Here is a 15,942-nt window from a genome sequence, read left to right as displayed (position 1 = left end):
GAGAGAAATGCTCGCGCTCAACTCTTCCATGCGCTACTATAGAGGAAGTTGAGTGAGTCACAAGCTCCCGCCCCAGTGGATGAAAACGGTCTTCCTTCTTTTCGAACAAAGTTTCATTCAATAAGTCTTAAATTGAGTTTGCTTCGTTATCCAGTGACTTCTTGTCTGCAGTTATCTTTAGCGCGCAAAAGAGCATCTGGCTGTTGTAAACGAAAGAGGATCAAATGCTTGCTTACCTGTTACTTGACACTCAAATCTGAGGGGGATGATGAACTTTTTTTCTCTCGGTAAACGTAGCTGCTCATGGGGGGATGGAGCATATTGTAGTTTTTATTAAACGGAATTGATGATTATGATATTTTCTCATATATGTTGGTTGATTATTAACAGTTGTACGATGTTTTCGTCTAGAAACATTCAGCTGTAGAAAGTCAAGAAAAGTTCATCGTTTGTTTTTTTTTTTCCTTTTCAAGTATCTTTTATGCTTCAAGAAAAATGATTGTACTTCTAAAATTACATTTCTTCAGCGGTTATAATTATTTATGACCTTTTCAGCCAGTTTTTGAGCAAAGAATCACAATTAAGATGTTCAACATGCACTGTAAATCTGAAATGTTTTAGTGCACAGACATAAGTTTGGACTGTGTGTAAAGAAGAGACGGATTAGGGCTATTGCTGAAAATAGTTTATAAAAGAAAAATACAGAAGCTAATCATTTTAAATTTGAAATGAAACATCTATATGGATTTTTTAAACAGGGATGCGTGTACTGTATGTCCACTGGATTAACCTAAACACTTCATGAGGAAAACCATTTAAAACACATTGTTTCAGTCTACAATAATGGATAAACAAATTATTAGTTCATTCATTTTCCTTCGCCTTAGTCTCTATTACAGCAGAATGAACCACCTAATTTTCCAGCATATGTTTTACCAAAGTCACTTTGGTTTTACCTTCCAGCTGCAACCCAGTGTTGGGAAACACCCATACAAAGTTATTCTCTAACACACACATATACACTCATACACTACGGCCAATTTCATTCATTCATTTTGTTTTTGGCTTAGTCATTTTATTAATCTAGGGTCAACACAGTTGATTGAACCGCCAACTTATACAGCATATGTTTTACGCAGCGGATGCCCTTCCAGCTGCTACCCAGTACTGGGAAACTCCCATGCACAATCATTCAAACACACACACACACGCACACACACACACACACACACACACACACACACACACACACACACACACACACACACACTGTACACTACAGCCAATTTAGTTTATTTAAATAACCTATACCGCATGCCTTTAGCCTGTGGGGGAAACCAGAGCACCCAAAACCCACGCGAGCATGGGAAGAACATGCAAACTCCACACAGAAATGCCAACCTGCCCAGCTTGGACTTGAACCAGCAACCTTCTTGCTGTGAGGCAGCAATGCTAACCACTGAGCCACCATGCCACCCCTGAACGAATTATTGCCATGTGATATTTGCAAGAGTTTGCTAAATACTGTAAATACTTAAGGTACTTAAATGTCATCATCTGTAACAGAGGTAAGTGTTTCTTTGATCTGTTTTGTTTTCTCAGTCATCTTTGAAATATGATAGGCTACTCAGAAGATACAATATCAAAACTCTCTTGCAATATTAATGTGACTTTTTCCTTGTATTAATTCAGACAACCACAAAAAAAAAAAAAAAAAAAACTCTTAAATGAGTAATTGCTCCACATCAAAACATCAAATGATGAATTGCATGTCCAGACATCAGAGATTATATTACTGAAATTTACCTAATATATTTTGAGTTGACATATGAATGATTGGCTTACAATAAACAAACAGGTGTATAGTGCCTTCTTGTACCAAGAATACTCTACACATTTATTGAATTACACCAATAAGGGACATCATGCTTTTCTCTTAAACACATTATGATGATGTACCAGATGTTTGATTCTCCGTGTCAGGACTGTAATTCAATTAAGGTTTTTTTTGCCGCTCTTTAACAGTTTAAAAAAGGTTTATCAGATTACACCAAATGTAATAATGCGTGAAATGTAAAATACCTCCATTACAGCTTCTAAAGCTGATAATTCCACTTATCTTCCAAATAATACAGACAATTGTGTCCTTGTCTATCATGTTTTCAGGATTCTCAAATGCTTTTTATTAACATTCTGTACTGCTGGCTCAAATTGTGTAATGAAAATAAGGGGATGGCTGTTAATTGTCCCATATCCTCTCTTTACAAGGTTTTTTGTGGTCAACTTGTGAGAGTGAGAACCAGACGTTTCAGAGAGGCCTCTTCCTGGAAGGATCTAGGGTTGTTAACATCCTTGGTAAAACCTGAAATTATAAGTTTTAAATCTGGTAAATGGTTTCCTATGTTTCAAGGAATATACTCCCGCTGACACAGGAGGAGTAAAACATAAATAAGATTTCCCACAATCCAGACCATCCGGAATATAACATTTATACAGATGGAATAAAGCAAACTGCACCATCACGATCAAAGATTAAATGAAATCTGAGTTATTAACTGCAGTGTGCATACAGATTTTCTTGATTTGTATTAATCTGTGCATATAAACCTTACATTGAGGGAAAAAAATTCCAAGGTCCTGAGCTCAGCTACTGGCCAGTAACATTGTGTCATTTGTGTGATTTTTAAAGCCCTATATTAAAAACCAAACAGTAGTATATCTTTCAAGCAAGGGCATTCCAGAGCTATCATAAACCTATAACCTTCATTCTGCCCATTTGACATTCTGCCCTCATTTAAACACAGGTTCGGACTTGGTTGGTCCCTGAAGAGTTTTGTTGAGAGTCATAAATAATCTGATTAAATCATATATAATGTGATTAAAATATACAGTCAGGGAAATGGTTTATATCTCATGTTTTTGTTTCACATGCTTTACTGTGGTTTACTTTCACTAGGAAAAGTCTGTCGGGTCACTGGGTTTTATATGTCTTGAAATCCCACAAACCTTGGGTCAGTGAAAGATGACATCATATGGAAAAAGTGACCCTTCTTTGTAAAGAGTCTGCATGTTTTGCAAATCTCACACATCTGATTTTTTTCAGTCATGCAAGAAGAAAAGGGCATAGCTTTAGCTTTTTTGTTTAAAGAACAGCTTTGTCCTTGATTTATCAGGGGGTGCCACATTGGAATGAACTGCCAACTACTCTGGCATATTTTTTACTGAAATAATTTTTTCATTTCCAGCTGCAATTATATATATATATATATATATATATATATATATATATATATATATATATATATATATATATATATATATATATATATATATATATATATATATATATATATATATATATATTTATATATATATATATTTATATAAATATATGTATATATATAGCACATATATTTGAAGATTTTACAAGCAAAAACTGTTAAGTGATGTCTGAAGGTTTCTTCTAAAATTAGCAGTTTCTTGTGTGTAAATAATTTCACTTTTATTTAAAGAATAAATTCTTTATTTTGCATTTAAAGTGAAAAACTGAACATAAATGAGGCTAAGAAAAATATAGAAGAATATTTAAGATAGCAGTTAGAGGTGTTTTTGCATTATCAATCTTCATATTTCAGCATTTTAATCTTATTTTTTGCCAAAATATTATTTAAGTATTTACAGTAACATAAAATTGGAACAAAAATAATTATTTGATATCTGCAAGATCTTTAAAAAAAAGCCACTCTGAACACATTGGGGAAACTTGACTGCCACAGTAAAAGCAAAAATATATTTGTATAGCTGTACATAAGATCTATTTTTGGTACTATAAACTATTTTCAAATACAGCTCTTATAATTTTATATTTTAAATAAGGCATCCACAGTCTAGTATTCCACAGTAAATCCACAGTTGCACATGTATTTTCTTGACTATAAAATACTTGGTGTGGTGGTTGAAATTTTAGATTAGACAAATATAAAATATTGAGCCTCACAATTACAAAATAGATTAAACACACTATGAGTCAAAAGTTTGGGGTCAGTTTTTTTATGTTTTTTTTAAAGAAAATTATTCTGTTCATCAAGGTGGCATTTATTGAATGTTACAAATTTGTAAATTGTTAAATATTAATAAAAATATTAAATAACTGCTTTCTTATTGTATAGAGTTTCAAATGAAATTATTAATCCAGTCATGATTGCATTTAATATTATTACCATTAATAATTATATTATTATTAATAATAAGTAATAGCATGATTTCCAAAGGTTCATGTGACTGAAGACTGGAGTAATGAAGCTGAAGATTCATCTTTAAATCACTGCAATAAACTATTAAATTAAACAATGAACTTATTTTAAACAGTTATTTTAAAGTACAATAACATTTCACAATTGTACAATTTGTACTGTATTTTTAATTAAATGAATGCAGCTTTGGTGAGCAGGAGAAGCTTATTTTAAAACATTTAAAAATCACACTGACCCCAAACTTTTGACCGGTAATTTTACTTAAATTATATGTAAGAAAGGTTTATTTCTGCATTACAGTTTGTAGGTTCCTCACCTGTCCCTTTTTTTTGCCTATTACCCAACCATAAAAAACTGGGAAAGACTTGCACCACTAGAACATGATGTTCTGTAATTCCAAGTAATGCCCTGTGTTTTTGAGCCAGAGTAAAAGCTAGTTGTTATTTTAAATCTGCCCTTGCTTATATCCCATGCCCTGCATGTTTTGACACACCAATTGGCTGTTTTCTTTGCCTTTTCATTCTCAGAAGACAAGCCAACTAATGGATAAACTGGACCTTTGGAGCTATAAGAGGCGCACAGGTGTCGTCATCAGATTTGAGCTTTTCACATTTGTCACACTAATGGCCGAAAGCTGTCCTTCTGCTTAAGAATCTAATGGGGTGTCTGGACTATAGTAGTAAAACCTGTTTGAAAAACACCAAGTGTTATCTGTTAGTGTTAACCAATCTCTTTGGCAGATAGAGGCCGTCATTATCATGACCAAAGTGATTTAAAGTGTCAACACACAGGCTAGGATATATAAACCAAGTGTCTCAGCACCCAAGGTTTGTTATTGAGTTCTTCCCGCCATGAGTCTGGCTATCTTCCTCACACTGAACAGTGGACAAGGCCTGTGATGGATATCTCTGATTATTAGATGGCCATATGAAGCTAATGTTGTGGTGTTCGCTCAGTGTCAAGGATACAGTGTGTTAGTGGAGCTTATTTGTAATTTTTGGGACTGGAATGGTTGGATTTAAAACATGATTTTATCGGAGTCAGAAACGGATTTGACTGGAACTTTCATTTAAATTTTAGAGATACATTTTGGATAAATCTGTTGCAGTGTGTATAATGCGTGGAGGACACTGCCATCTGCTGTCGACATTTGTGAACAAACGTTTCTTTGGTACTCATTTTAAAATTAAAGTATTTACATAAAGATTGTATTTTTAATCATTTGCTGCTTTTACACAATCACTTTTATTTTGTATAGTTTTTTTGTTTGTTTATTTAAATATTATTTTTATTCAAAGACCTAAACTTTTTTTTGCTCCGAATCTGCTGCTGTGAATCGTCCAGCAACTGTTTGGCATTGTATCCACGTGAGTGCGGAACTGTACATGTGGGATCGTTCGGCGTTGATACGAATTTCTGTTTAGGTATTTACTAATTATAAAAATAGCATTGGTCTTACATATTTACAGCCATGTCTTCTTTTCGAAAAGCTTTGAAGTCTAAACAACGAGACCACAAAGAGCGCTCACAGGTATGTTTTAACGCACTGTTGACTAACGTTAGCGTGTTGTATTGCTAACTTAGTAAACGCGTTTTATATTATAGAAATAATGTATTTAAGCTTACTTGTAATATTTTGCAAATATGAATTTGTAGCGGTAATTTTACGAGCCAATTTTACACGGGGTTACTGAAAAAGAATGGGTCCTATATGTTGGGCATCTTCTGCTGAAGTAAAAAATGTTCATTAACGTGGCTTTTATCCCTCATCACAGCTCGGTTTCAGGAAACATTTGGGATTGTTAGAGAAGAAGAAGGACTACAAACTTCGCGCAGAGTAAGATTTTATGATTTATTATTGTTGGGCGTTTTTACACAATGTAAAGCTTAATTATTGTTGATATAGTTGCATGCTTGTTTTAGTTTTTATTGAAACGGATACAACGAGTTACAATTTTTCATTCTTAAAATAAGGATGCCTGTTTTTCTCTTGGAGTTTAGTTGACAATAAAATTAAGTTAATGATATTTAAATATTTTATGGTGTCCCATTTTGCTTCCTGCATCATAGTATTCCTGCAAAAGATATATTACGGAAATAGATAGCATATTTAGAGTCTACTTTAAATTCAAATAACCTCATAATGCACCCTTAAAGGATAAGTTTTACTCACATTTACTCACTCTTTAATTGTTCCAAATCTGTTTGTCATTCTGTTAAATACAAAAGAATATACTTTGAGCAAACCTGTAACCATTGACTTCCAAACTATTTTTTTTCTTCTATGGATGTCAATGGTTACATGTTTTCATCTTTCTTCAAAATATCTTCTCTCGTGAATAAGAGAAGGAAAGAAATGCACCAGGGTAAAGAAGGTGATCATTAAAAGCTGTAGTACACTTTAACTATTTTGATGCTTGAAATCCCTTTTGTTTTTTTAACGTGTGACTTTCTAGAGCATATTACAAAGTACAATTTAATCTGTCATCTGTAATTTTTTCACTAAAATATTTCTTTGTTATACAGAGAAATAGATATATTTATATGAGTATGCTTCATGCTTATTCTTACTTTTTAGTATTATAAGTATATTTAGCATACTTACTGACTAATGGATGAAAACTAGTACAAAATAAAAATGTCATAATAATTTGATCCTTACAGGGATAGGTAACCCACACTCAACCAACCCCCCCCCCCCTTTTTTTTTCTTTTATAAGACATAAAAGAATGTCTTCTTTTACTTACCCCTTGCTTGTTACAAATCTGTTTTGTCTTTCTTCCGTTTAAGACAAAAGAATATATTTTGAGAGAACCTGTAACCATTGACTTCCATAGTGTTTTGTTCCTACTGTGAATGTCAATGGTTCCAGGTTTTCAGCTTTCTTTAAAATATCTTCTTTTGTGTTTTAACAGAAGACAAAAACAAGGTGGATAAACTTTTTTTAAATTGAGTATTTTCATATGTCATCCAATGTTTTATTTGTTTGTTTTTAATATAAACCTTTTACACTGAATGCCATTTTAGCAGTTGTCTTCTTTAAATTAAGTGTATGATACTTACTGTTATGCTTACAGATTAAATTAGATGACACAATCTAATGTACTTTAAAAAAGTGAAAATTAAAAACTGTATTATTATTATTTTTAATTATTAACTGTAATTAAACATTGTTTAATTTGATAGTATCACCTAGAATATATTACCTATACTTTTGTACTGTTACTTTAGATTTGTTTGTTTAAATACAGCTCTTTATGATTGCAGTACAATATAACTTGTTATCTGTAATATAGTGACTACCACCGGAAAGAGAAGACCATCTTGGCCTTGCGCAAGAAGGCCATGGATAAGAACCCTGATGAATTTAACTTTAAAATGATACACAACCAATTAAAGGTTTGTCACATTTCAGAACACCATTGAAAATTTATTGTGAAGTGAGAGCATTAGTGACACTTGTGGTATTGTGCTTCTGTTAATTCTGTTTAGGATGGCGTTCACATGGCTAATCGAAAAGATGAAGAAATGACAGAGGAGCAGAAGAAGGTGATGAGGACTCAGGACATCAGATATGTGGAAATGAAGCGGGTGTCAGAGATGAAGGTATGGCATCTTATCGATAAATGTGGGTACAGTTGTAGCTTCATCTCATTAAAGGATACTTCACATAAAATAAAAATTTGCTCTTTTTTTAACTGACCCTCAGGCCGTCTAAGTTAAAGGTGACTTTTTTTTATCTCTTCAGTAGAATATTCATTCATTTTCTTGTCTGCTTTAGTCCCTTTATTAATCCGGGGTCGCCACAGCGGAATGAACCACCAATTTATCCAGCAAGTTTTTACGCAGCGAATGCCCTTCCAGCCGCAACCCATCTCTGGGAAACATCCACACACACACACTCGTACACTAAGGAAAATTTAGCCTACCCAATTCACCTGTACCACATGTCTTTGGACTGTGGGGGAAACCAGAGCACCCAGAGGAAACCCACGCGAAGGCAGGGAGAACATGCAAACTCCACACAGAAACGCCAACTAAGCCGAGGTTCGACCCAGCGACCTTCTCGCTGTGAGGCGACAGCACTACCTACTGCGCCACTACCTTGCCCCAGTAGAATATTACAACAGATTTTTAGTTCAACCTGTGACTCCGGTTGCCATCTCTTTTTCAATAAAACATGCAAATACAAGCATAACAAAAATTTTAAAAGACTGTTTTCAGAGGTTGTAGATTAAAGGTAATATTGTAAAAATCTTAGGTTTCTTGCACAAGATGTTTTTTTTTTATTATTAAACCTCAATATATTATCTTCAGCAGACACATGTTAAGTTTATTATTTTTTTTGTATATGAACAATTCCATGTAAATGTAAACTTTGCCATGAAAATAGTGAAGTTTTCACCAAAATATCGAAACCCTTTCTAGGTTTTTTTTGACCAGGCTTGTATTTTAAAGTTCTGTAAAAATACTCAAAAAATGTCTCTGTCAATGGTAAAACAAATATAATTGTTTGAAAACAAAGTCACACAAGTGCAAATTTCACATCTGTCATGTCCATAATGGAGAGATGTCACATCCATAACGAAACTTTTGCAAATGCAAAAATATCAAATCAAATTTTTTGTTTTAAAGAGAGGCAACTTTATCCTTTTGATTAGCATGGTTTCTTTTGGGTAGTGCATTTTAATTCACAGAATTTCTACTAAGTATGTTGTATTCTGTAAACTGGCATATTTCCCTCATTTGAAATATCAAAAGGGTTTATGGATTAATATTTTTCTGATCCCATAATTCTGTGATTATCTGTTTTGGAAAATATCAACTGATGTTTCACTGTAATGTTAACAAATACTTTCTTTTTGGATTTATGTTTTAAGTTTTTATTGCAAATGTCACATCCGCAACTCTGGAATGCCTTATATGGTTTATTTTTTACTCTAATAGATATGCTTATTGTTGATTTTTAAATTGCATAAATTGCCAATGTTGACAGTTTTTGGTAAAATATTTAAAATTGTCAGCTAAAAGAAAAAACCTAATTCTTGATTTTTTCCCTTTATATTGTAGAAAATTGAAAGGATGAAGTCAGAGCTCCACTTTCTTGATGAGAAAAAGAAAAACAAACATGTATTTTTTCTGGACACAAAAAAAGAAGGTAAAATATTCATTAATTGAAGTTTGACATCAAGCATTAATTGGTGGACTATACAGAACCCTCATGCACCCCATCTGAGGAAGATACATTATTTTGTTTTATCATTAAATGTTTGTATTTGTTCTTACCAGTAAAGAACTTTGACCTGGCTACACACCTTAACACAGTGCCTGAATTGGTGGACCGAGCGTATAACAGACCTACAATAGAGACGCTGGAAAACAAGAGCATTGTGGGAGCAATGAAGGCCAGAGAGATAAAAGTAACATGTGTTCTATGTACCATACTGTAATAAGTAGTAACATTATTCTTTTGTTGTTGTTGTTATCATAATTATTCTCATTCTTAATATAAATAATCCATGAATTCTGCAGTGTAAATTATATAAATGCATTATCTATTTATTCATCATTTAATACTTATTTTTTTTGCCACAATTATTGCTCTTTTTCTTGTCTATTCCTTCCAGAGTCTTGCTAAAAAGAGGAATGAACAGTATCTGAGGCTTTCAGAGCGTATTGACAGAGAAAAGAAAATGTTTGTCATTAGTCAAAAGATTCAAACCAGAAAAGATCTACAAGTGAGTGCATTCATGAACCCTTTCAACATGGCTGTTCTTTTTAATTGTGCATGGCTATTCATCAATGTCTTTTTTGTTATTTTTCTTATGAGTAATTGCTTATGCTTTAGGTCTTTTGTTTTTATTATTGATTGACTTCTTGGTTGTGCTTTTATCTCTTGCAGGATAAGGTGAAGAAGGTAAAAGTCTGCAAAGAGACCAGTACTGCTCCTGCCATCTATAAATTTCAGGCCAAGAGGAAAAGATGAAATCTTTGGAAGCGGTCTGTTTTGTTGTCATCAGTCAGCTGTAAGTCCAGGAGGTGGACTTAAAATTCTGAATAGATTTTTCACTTCTGTATAATGGAGATGCTATGCTGGGAATCTTGCACATATAAGGCAAGAAGTTTGTACATATTTATTGCAAATAGGTTTTTGCCATTACAATAAAATGTTGTCTGTAATGTTTTGCAGTTTGTTGGTTTTCTCAATAGATGGCACTAGCACATCTCATCTGATCTCATCAAATCTACAACCAGAATACAAAAGAGCAACTTCAGTGTCAATTGATGTTGGCATCTGTTTTTAAAATGTAACTATTGAGCCTTCAAAATTTATCTTAAACTTTTTATTTAAAAAACAAATCTTTTATTTATTTATTTACTTATTATTATTATTATTTTTTACTGCTGAGACTTGAATTAAATTCTTATATATTCATGGATGGGGCTTGTTAGATACTGTTCTACTACTTTCAGTTGAGTTGATTTTGATCATTTTTCCTTCAAAATTTGAACAGTTATATGTTAAGATGTACAATGATCATTGATTTTTGTGTTTATTTTTACATTTATACATCCATTATGCTCAGTGACAATTCTTATTTTTCATGCTTTTGATATACATATATATATATATTCATTCATTCATTCATTCATTTTCTTGTCGGCTTAGTCCCTTTATTAATCCGGGGTCGCCACAGCGGAATGAACCGCCAACTTATCCAGCAAGTTTTTACGCAGCGGATGCCCTTCCAGCTGCAACCCATCTCTGGGAAACAGTCACATACACTCATTCACACACACACACACACACACACTCATACTCTACAGACAATTTAGCCTACCCAATTCACCTGTACCGCATGTCTTTGGACTGTGGGGGAAACCGGAGCACCCGGAGGAAACCCACACGAACGCAAGGAGAACATGCAAACTCCACACAGAAACGCCAACTGAGCCGAGGCTCGAACCAGCGACCTTCTTGCTGTGAGGCAAGCGTGCTACCCACAACACCACTGCGTCGCCATATATATATAATTATTTTGATTTAATGCATAAAGGGACATTATTATTATTATTATGTGTTCGACGGTAAGGCAAGGAATGTGGACAGTAATACATTACTTAAAAATTGAGTAAAAAAATGAAGAAATTAAATTTTAGTTACTTTTTTAAAAAAGTAACGAGTTTTTCAGATTTAATTAAATTAATTTAATTCACTTTTAAAATAGTAATTTGCTGAATTAAAATGAGTGTTGGCATGATGAATCACACTCAATAGGAGAATAAGCTCCCTGTGGGAACAGACAAACCTATATGGCAGGGCCTATTACTGTGATAGAAGTATTCTCATTATTTTGAACACATGGAAGAAAAGGGGATTGTCTTAATGGACAGTGGTTTTACTAAACTAATAAGACAAAAATACAAAAGTAACAAACCCATTGCTTTCAACTTTCATTAATCTGTATGGCATGTAGAGAGTCAGGAAGTTTTTTTTGAAGGGCACCTATGTTGAAAATCATCTTTTGCAAGCTGTTTGAACAGAACTGTGTATGTGTAGTGTATAGTGTGGCCACAGTAATATTGGAGTGATATAAAAAAGATAAGTCTTTTAAAAATATAACCCTCCCATTTTGAGGCTCACTGCAATGTGATATAGAAGTCCACCGCCTAACGAATTGATTGACAGCCACAAATTAACATGTTGCTGTAGTAACGCATATAGGCCTAATAATATCCACAAAACAGGATGAGTGCAAAGCAACTGGGAAAAAAGATCGGGTCAACTTTCTGTAAGCAATCATCATCAAATGTGAACACGAATGAGTATTACAAGTTTAAAACGTTTTCAACTGAATGTTTGTTTACCATCTTTATCACCACAGCCGAATGTCAGTACAATTATAAAAGACGTTTCAATCCCGGTTTGTGGACGTTAAATCAGGTTTATTTTCTACCTTAACAACGGATGTCTATACAACAGTGAATATTAATGTGTGTCCTGTCACATTTGCCGTATAAAAACAGCAAAGTTATATGTGCGCAGTGTGTGTGTGTGAACTTTTTAACTAGATTTTGAATGGTTTGGTAAAGTTCTTACTGTAGTATTTCTCACAAAAGTTACGTGAGATCTGCTTGCTTCATGCCTGTCACTGCTGTTTATCTGATGCAGCTGAGGCAGGTAAGAAAAAGTAACTCAAAAGTAATGTGACGCATTACTTTTCATAAAATAAAATAAAAAGTAACACAGCTAGTTAATTTTTGCGGAGTAACTCAATAATGTAATGTGTTACTTTCAAAAGTAACTTTCCCTACACTGATGATTATAACTGAGGCTTGTCTTCAGAGGTTTTCTGCAAAGCTTGGTTGTATTTGCTTTTCCTCTTCATTTAAATACACAGTATTCTGTCTGACAGTCTGGTTCCTCGGAACTTTAAATGGCCCACTTTTAAACACTCTTGTATCAATCTCGTCCCTGCTAGTGCAATTGTTCATGTGAAAGGTTGAGCTCTGTCTGCGCAGACTGAGCTTTTTGTGTCATCTCTGCATGGCTTGATTGATCATGCAGGTGGCAGCGGCTTCATAAACAGGCCTCATCCATTACCCTCTCCTGGGACAGAGAGGAGGGGTGAATCAGGAACAGGGAAATGTCACTGTGTTCTCGAGGAGCGATCCCGGAGTCTTGTCTGTGCCAATGCTGACCACAGGAAAAAAAATGTTTGTAATGCATATACACTGTACTCTCTAATGCTCATGCTAAACATGTTATACATGCATGCTATCCCTTTTTGTGAAGGAATTACAAGAGGGTGTTCAGAGTGACATGAACATGCGCCTCTAAGCCTGGTGATATTTACAAAGCAGCTCCGTGTGACCTATCAATATTGACCTTCTGTATTTGCACAATTCTCAGCCAAAAGAAGTGACAGGCGTGGAGTGTGCGTCATGTGGCGGAGTATTCATCACCGCGACCGCCTCGGTTTGGACTGGAGGGTCACGCAGCCGTGTGCGCAGTTCCGCTCTGCTTCCGTCTGTCATCGCACAGAAGGCCACTGTTCTTACTGAAGCCTGTCTTTCATTCAGATCAGCTTTTGCACTGGGGTCACGGCTGCAGGTCTTCCACTGCAGTGTTGGTAGTGACCCCTAGATTCGAAAGATATCTGCCAAACATCCTCTACATTGTGCTGTAATGTTATTCACATTTGGAGATGTAAAAGAGGCCCCTGTGGAGCTCTCCAGTAATTTGTTAAGGGTTTGGGGTTGAGTTGATGATGGCTGTGAATTGGCTCATTGGATGGGATGCCGTGTATTTAAGTGTATAAGTGTGATGATATACTGCAGGTCACCGTTGTTTTTGGATTAATGCATCATTATGATGTATTGATGCATAATAATCATTAATTAATTTCTTTTTTTTTAAATGCCTTTCTTACATTTAATATATATATATATATATATATATATATATATATATATATATATATATATATATATATATATATATATATATAACAAGTAAAATATAAGTTTGGTTGAACTATCCCTTTAAATCACATTGTTATTGCCATGGCCACATCTTTGTTTTGATTCACAGAAAATAAGTTTTGTCTAATATTTGGTCAATAAGTAGAAATTGTATTTCTTTTTGTAATGGCATCAAAACTGAGATGGCGTAAGTTTGACTGGTTGGATAAAATATCTTTACAAAAACACATGCAGCATAATTTGGGGTAATTTACTTAGCATTAAAGGTGCAGTATGTAAGTTTTGACACCCAGTGGTTGAACAAGGTATTGCACTCCTGGATCAAAACAACCACAAGCAAAGGTTGCCAGATTGAGGACAGGAGCGAGAAAGAATTTTAAAAGAAGTTTTTGTTCTAACCACCACCTTGAATTGATATATTTAAAACGGCTTCTATTTCTCACAGGTGAACAACAGAAAACTTTTACAATGATCACTGCAGGTAAACCTCATGCGCTTTATTTAGTGTTAAATGCTAATAATGTCAGTTTGAATGCCATTTTACATGACATTTATTGCCATACTACTGACAGCAGCAGCAGATAGTTTTACCTGAGGTCTTGAAAATACAATAAAACGTTTGAAATTGATCTTTAGAACTAAACATATGACATTTAATAATATTAAAGACAGCTAATATGTATTAAATAGATTATAAACCTTACCATTCCGTGAGTGCATATTGTGAGTGCTTCTGAATAAATTGCTCATCAGCGTGTTGTTGGGACAAGCCAATGTTTACGTTCGTAATATTTATATTAGGGATGTTCCGATCAGTTCTTTTTTTGCCCTCAAGTCCTAGTCATTTGATTTTAAGTATATGCCAATACTGAAAAATGATCCTATTCTTCTATAATACATAAAAAAAGAATAAAAAAGAGCAAAGCAACAGATCCAGGATGTTCCTTTTTTTAATCCACTTTAAAATTCAACAACTCTGTTAACAAACAGAGCTCTTCTGTGAGGTAGCTTGAACAATCAAGTAATAAATAACATAAATTCTTTGCTTTTGGACTTCAGTGCAACAATAAATATAAAAATAGCACCTCAACTTAAATACCCGGCAGCCAATCCCGTTTACATATCTCAGTTTGTTGAGACAATTTTGTCGTCATAACTTTATAATACCTCCAGAACGCAAACATTCGCACTTTCCGTTAATGTTAAGATAAAGTGGGTTTTCAGGAGAAAAAGAGAATTCTTGGTTCTATTCTGTTGATCTGTTGTTGAAAAGCTGGAGTCATGGTTGGTTTGTTGTTAACCTGTAACCTATTACTTCCATAGTAGAAAAACAAATATGGAAGTCAATATATCTTTAGCGTTCATCAGAACAAAAAACTGTTTAGAACAAGTAAAGGATGAGTTTGGTTGAACTCTCCTGTTAACTTTTTTGGGGTGAACACAATTTGTTGTTTGACAGAAAATCTTTATGAATAAAAAAAAAAAACACCCTATATCAACTAGATAGTGCCAGACTCTGGCTGTCATTGTGTAGTCTGAACCTAGCACAAGTCACGAAGTAATGGAAGTAGCAAAAGATAATTTCTTACATGAGACATGCATTATTGTAAAGTGGGTGTTCAAGAGAAAAAGAGAATTATTGAATCTGTTCTGTTGATCTGTTGAAAAGCTGGAGTCATGATAGGTCTGGTAGTGTGTGTTTGCACTTTACTGTAAAGAAAGGGGTAGCATTTAAGCAGATTAAATGATTAAAGATGTTTGACATATGTCACTGTTTTTATTAAAAATAACAAGACAATTTTTTTCATGGATTGCTAAATTGGTAATGATCACGCAGTGTAAAACCCAACAGTCAATTTTATCAAATTAAATGAGTGTAGTTAACTCAAAACTGACTGAAAGTTAATTATACTCATTTGAAAAGAGTTTTGAACTCAGTTTTGAAGGTAATGAGTTAATGAAATATCTCATAACTTCAGCTTCAATGGTGTACGTTCACAGTACTCATGTTGGTACATTTTTTTTACTTAAATGGTTTGTAGCAATCGGTTTCCTCAAACGGTTTGAGTAGCCTTTACTTATTGAGTTTTACAGTATCAGTTGGTTTGACTTCTCTTCATTTATTGGGTTTTACTGTGCTCAAATTGCTTCATTTACTTAAATAGATTAAGTTCACAGTACTCGTTAGGGTTTGTTTTTGAA

At 33.9% G+C, this 15,942-nt stretch overlaps 1 protein-coding gene across 1 annotated transcript; it reads left to right on the top strand.

Moving 5' to 3' along the window:
* Positions 1–5,598: 5,598 nt before the first annotated feature.
* utp11 (UTP11 small subunit processome component) lies at positions 5,599–10,434 on the top strand. Its single transcript, NM_199998.1, is given in 8 exon segments — positions 5,599–5,784; positions 6,029–6,090; positions 7,551–7,653; positions 7,747–7,860; positions 9,325–9,412; positions 9,544–9,674; positions 9,882–9,992; positions 10,157–10,434. Coding segments are annotated over 8 exon segments (753 nt in total). The 5' UTR covers positions 5,599–5,724; the 3' UTR covers positions 10,241–10,434.
* The last annotated feature ends 5,508 nt before the right edge of the window (positions 10,435–15,942 follow it).

The sequence above is a fragment of the Danio rerio genome, chromosome 16, assembly GCF_049306965.1.
Source record: "Danio rerio strain Tuebingen ecotype United States chromosome 16, GRCz12tu, whole genome shotgun sequence".
In the NCBI taxonomy this organism is placed as follows: domain Eukaryota; kingdom Metazoa; phylum Chordata; class Actinopteri; order Cypriniformes; family Danionidae; genus Danio; species Danio rerio.
This window is presented reverse-complemented; position numbering and strand designations above follow the sequence as displayed.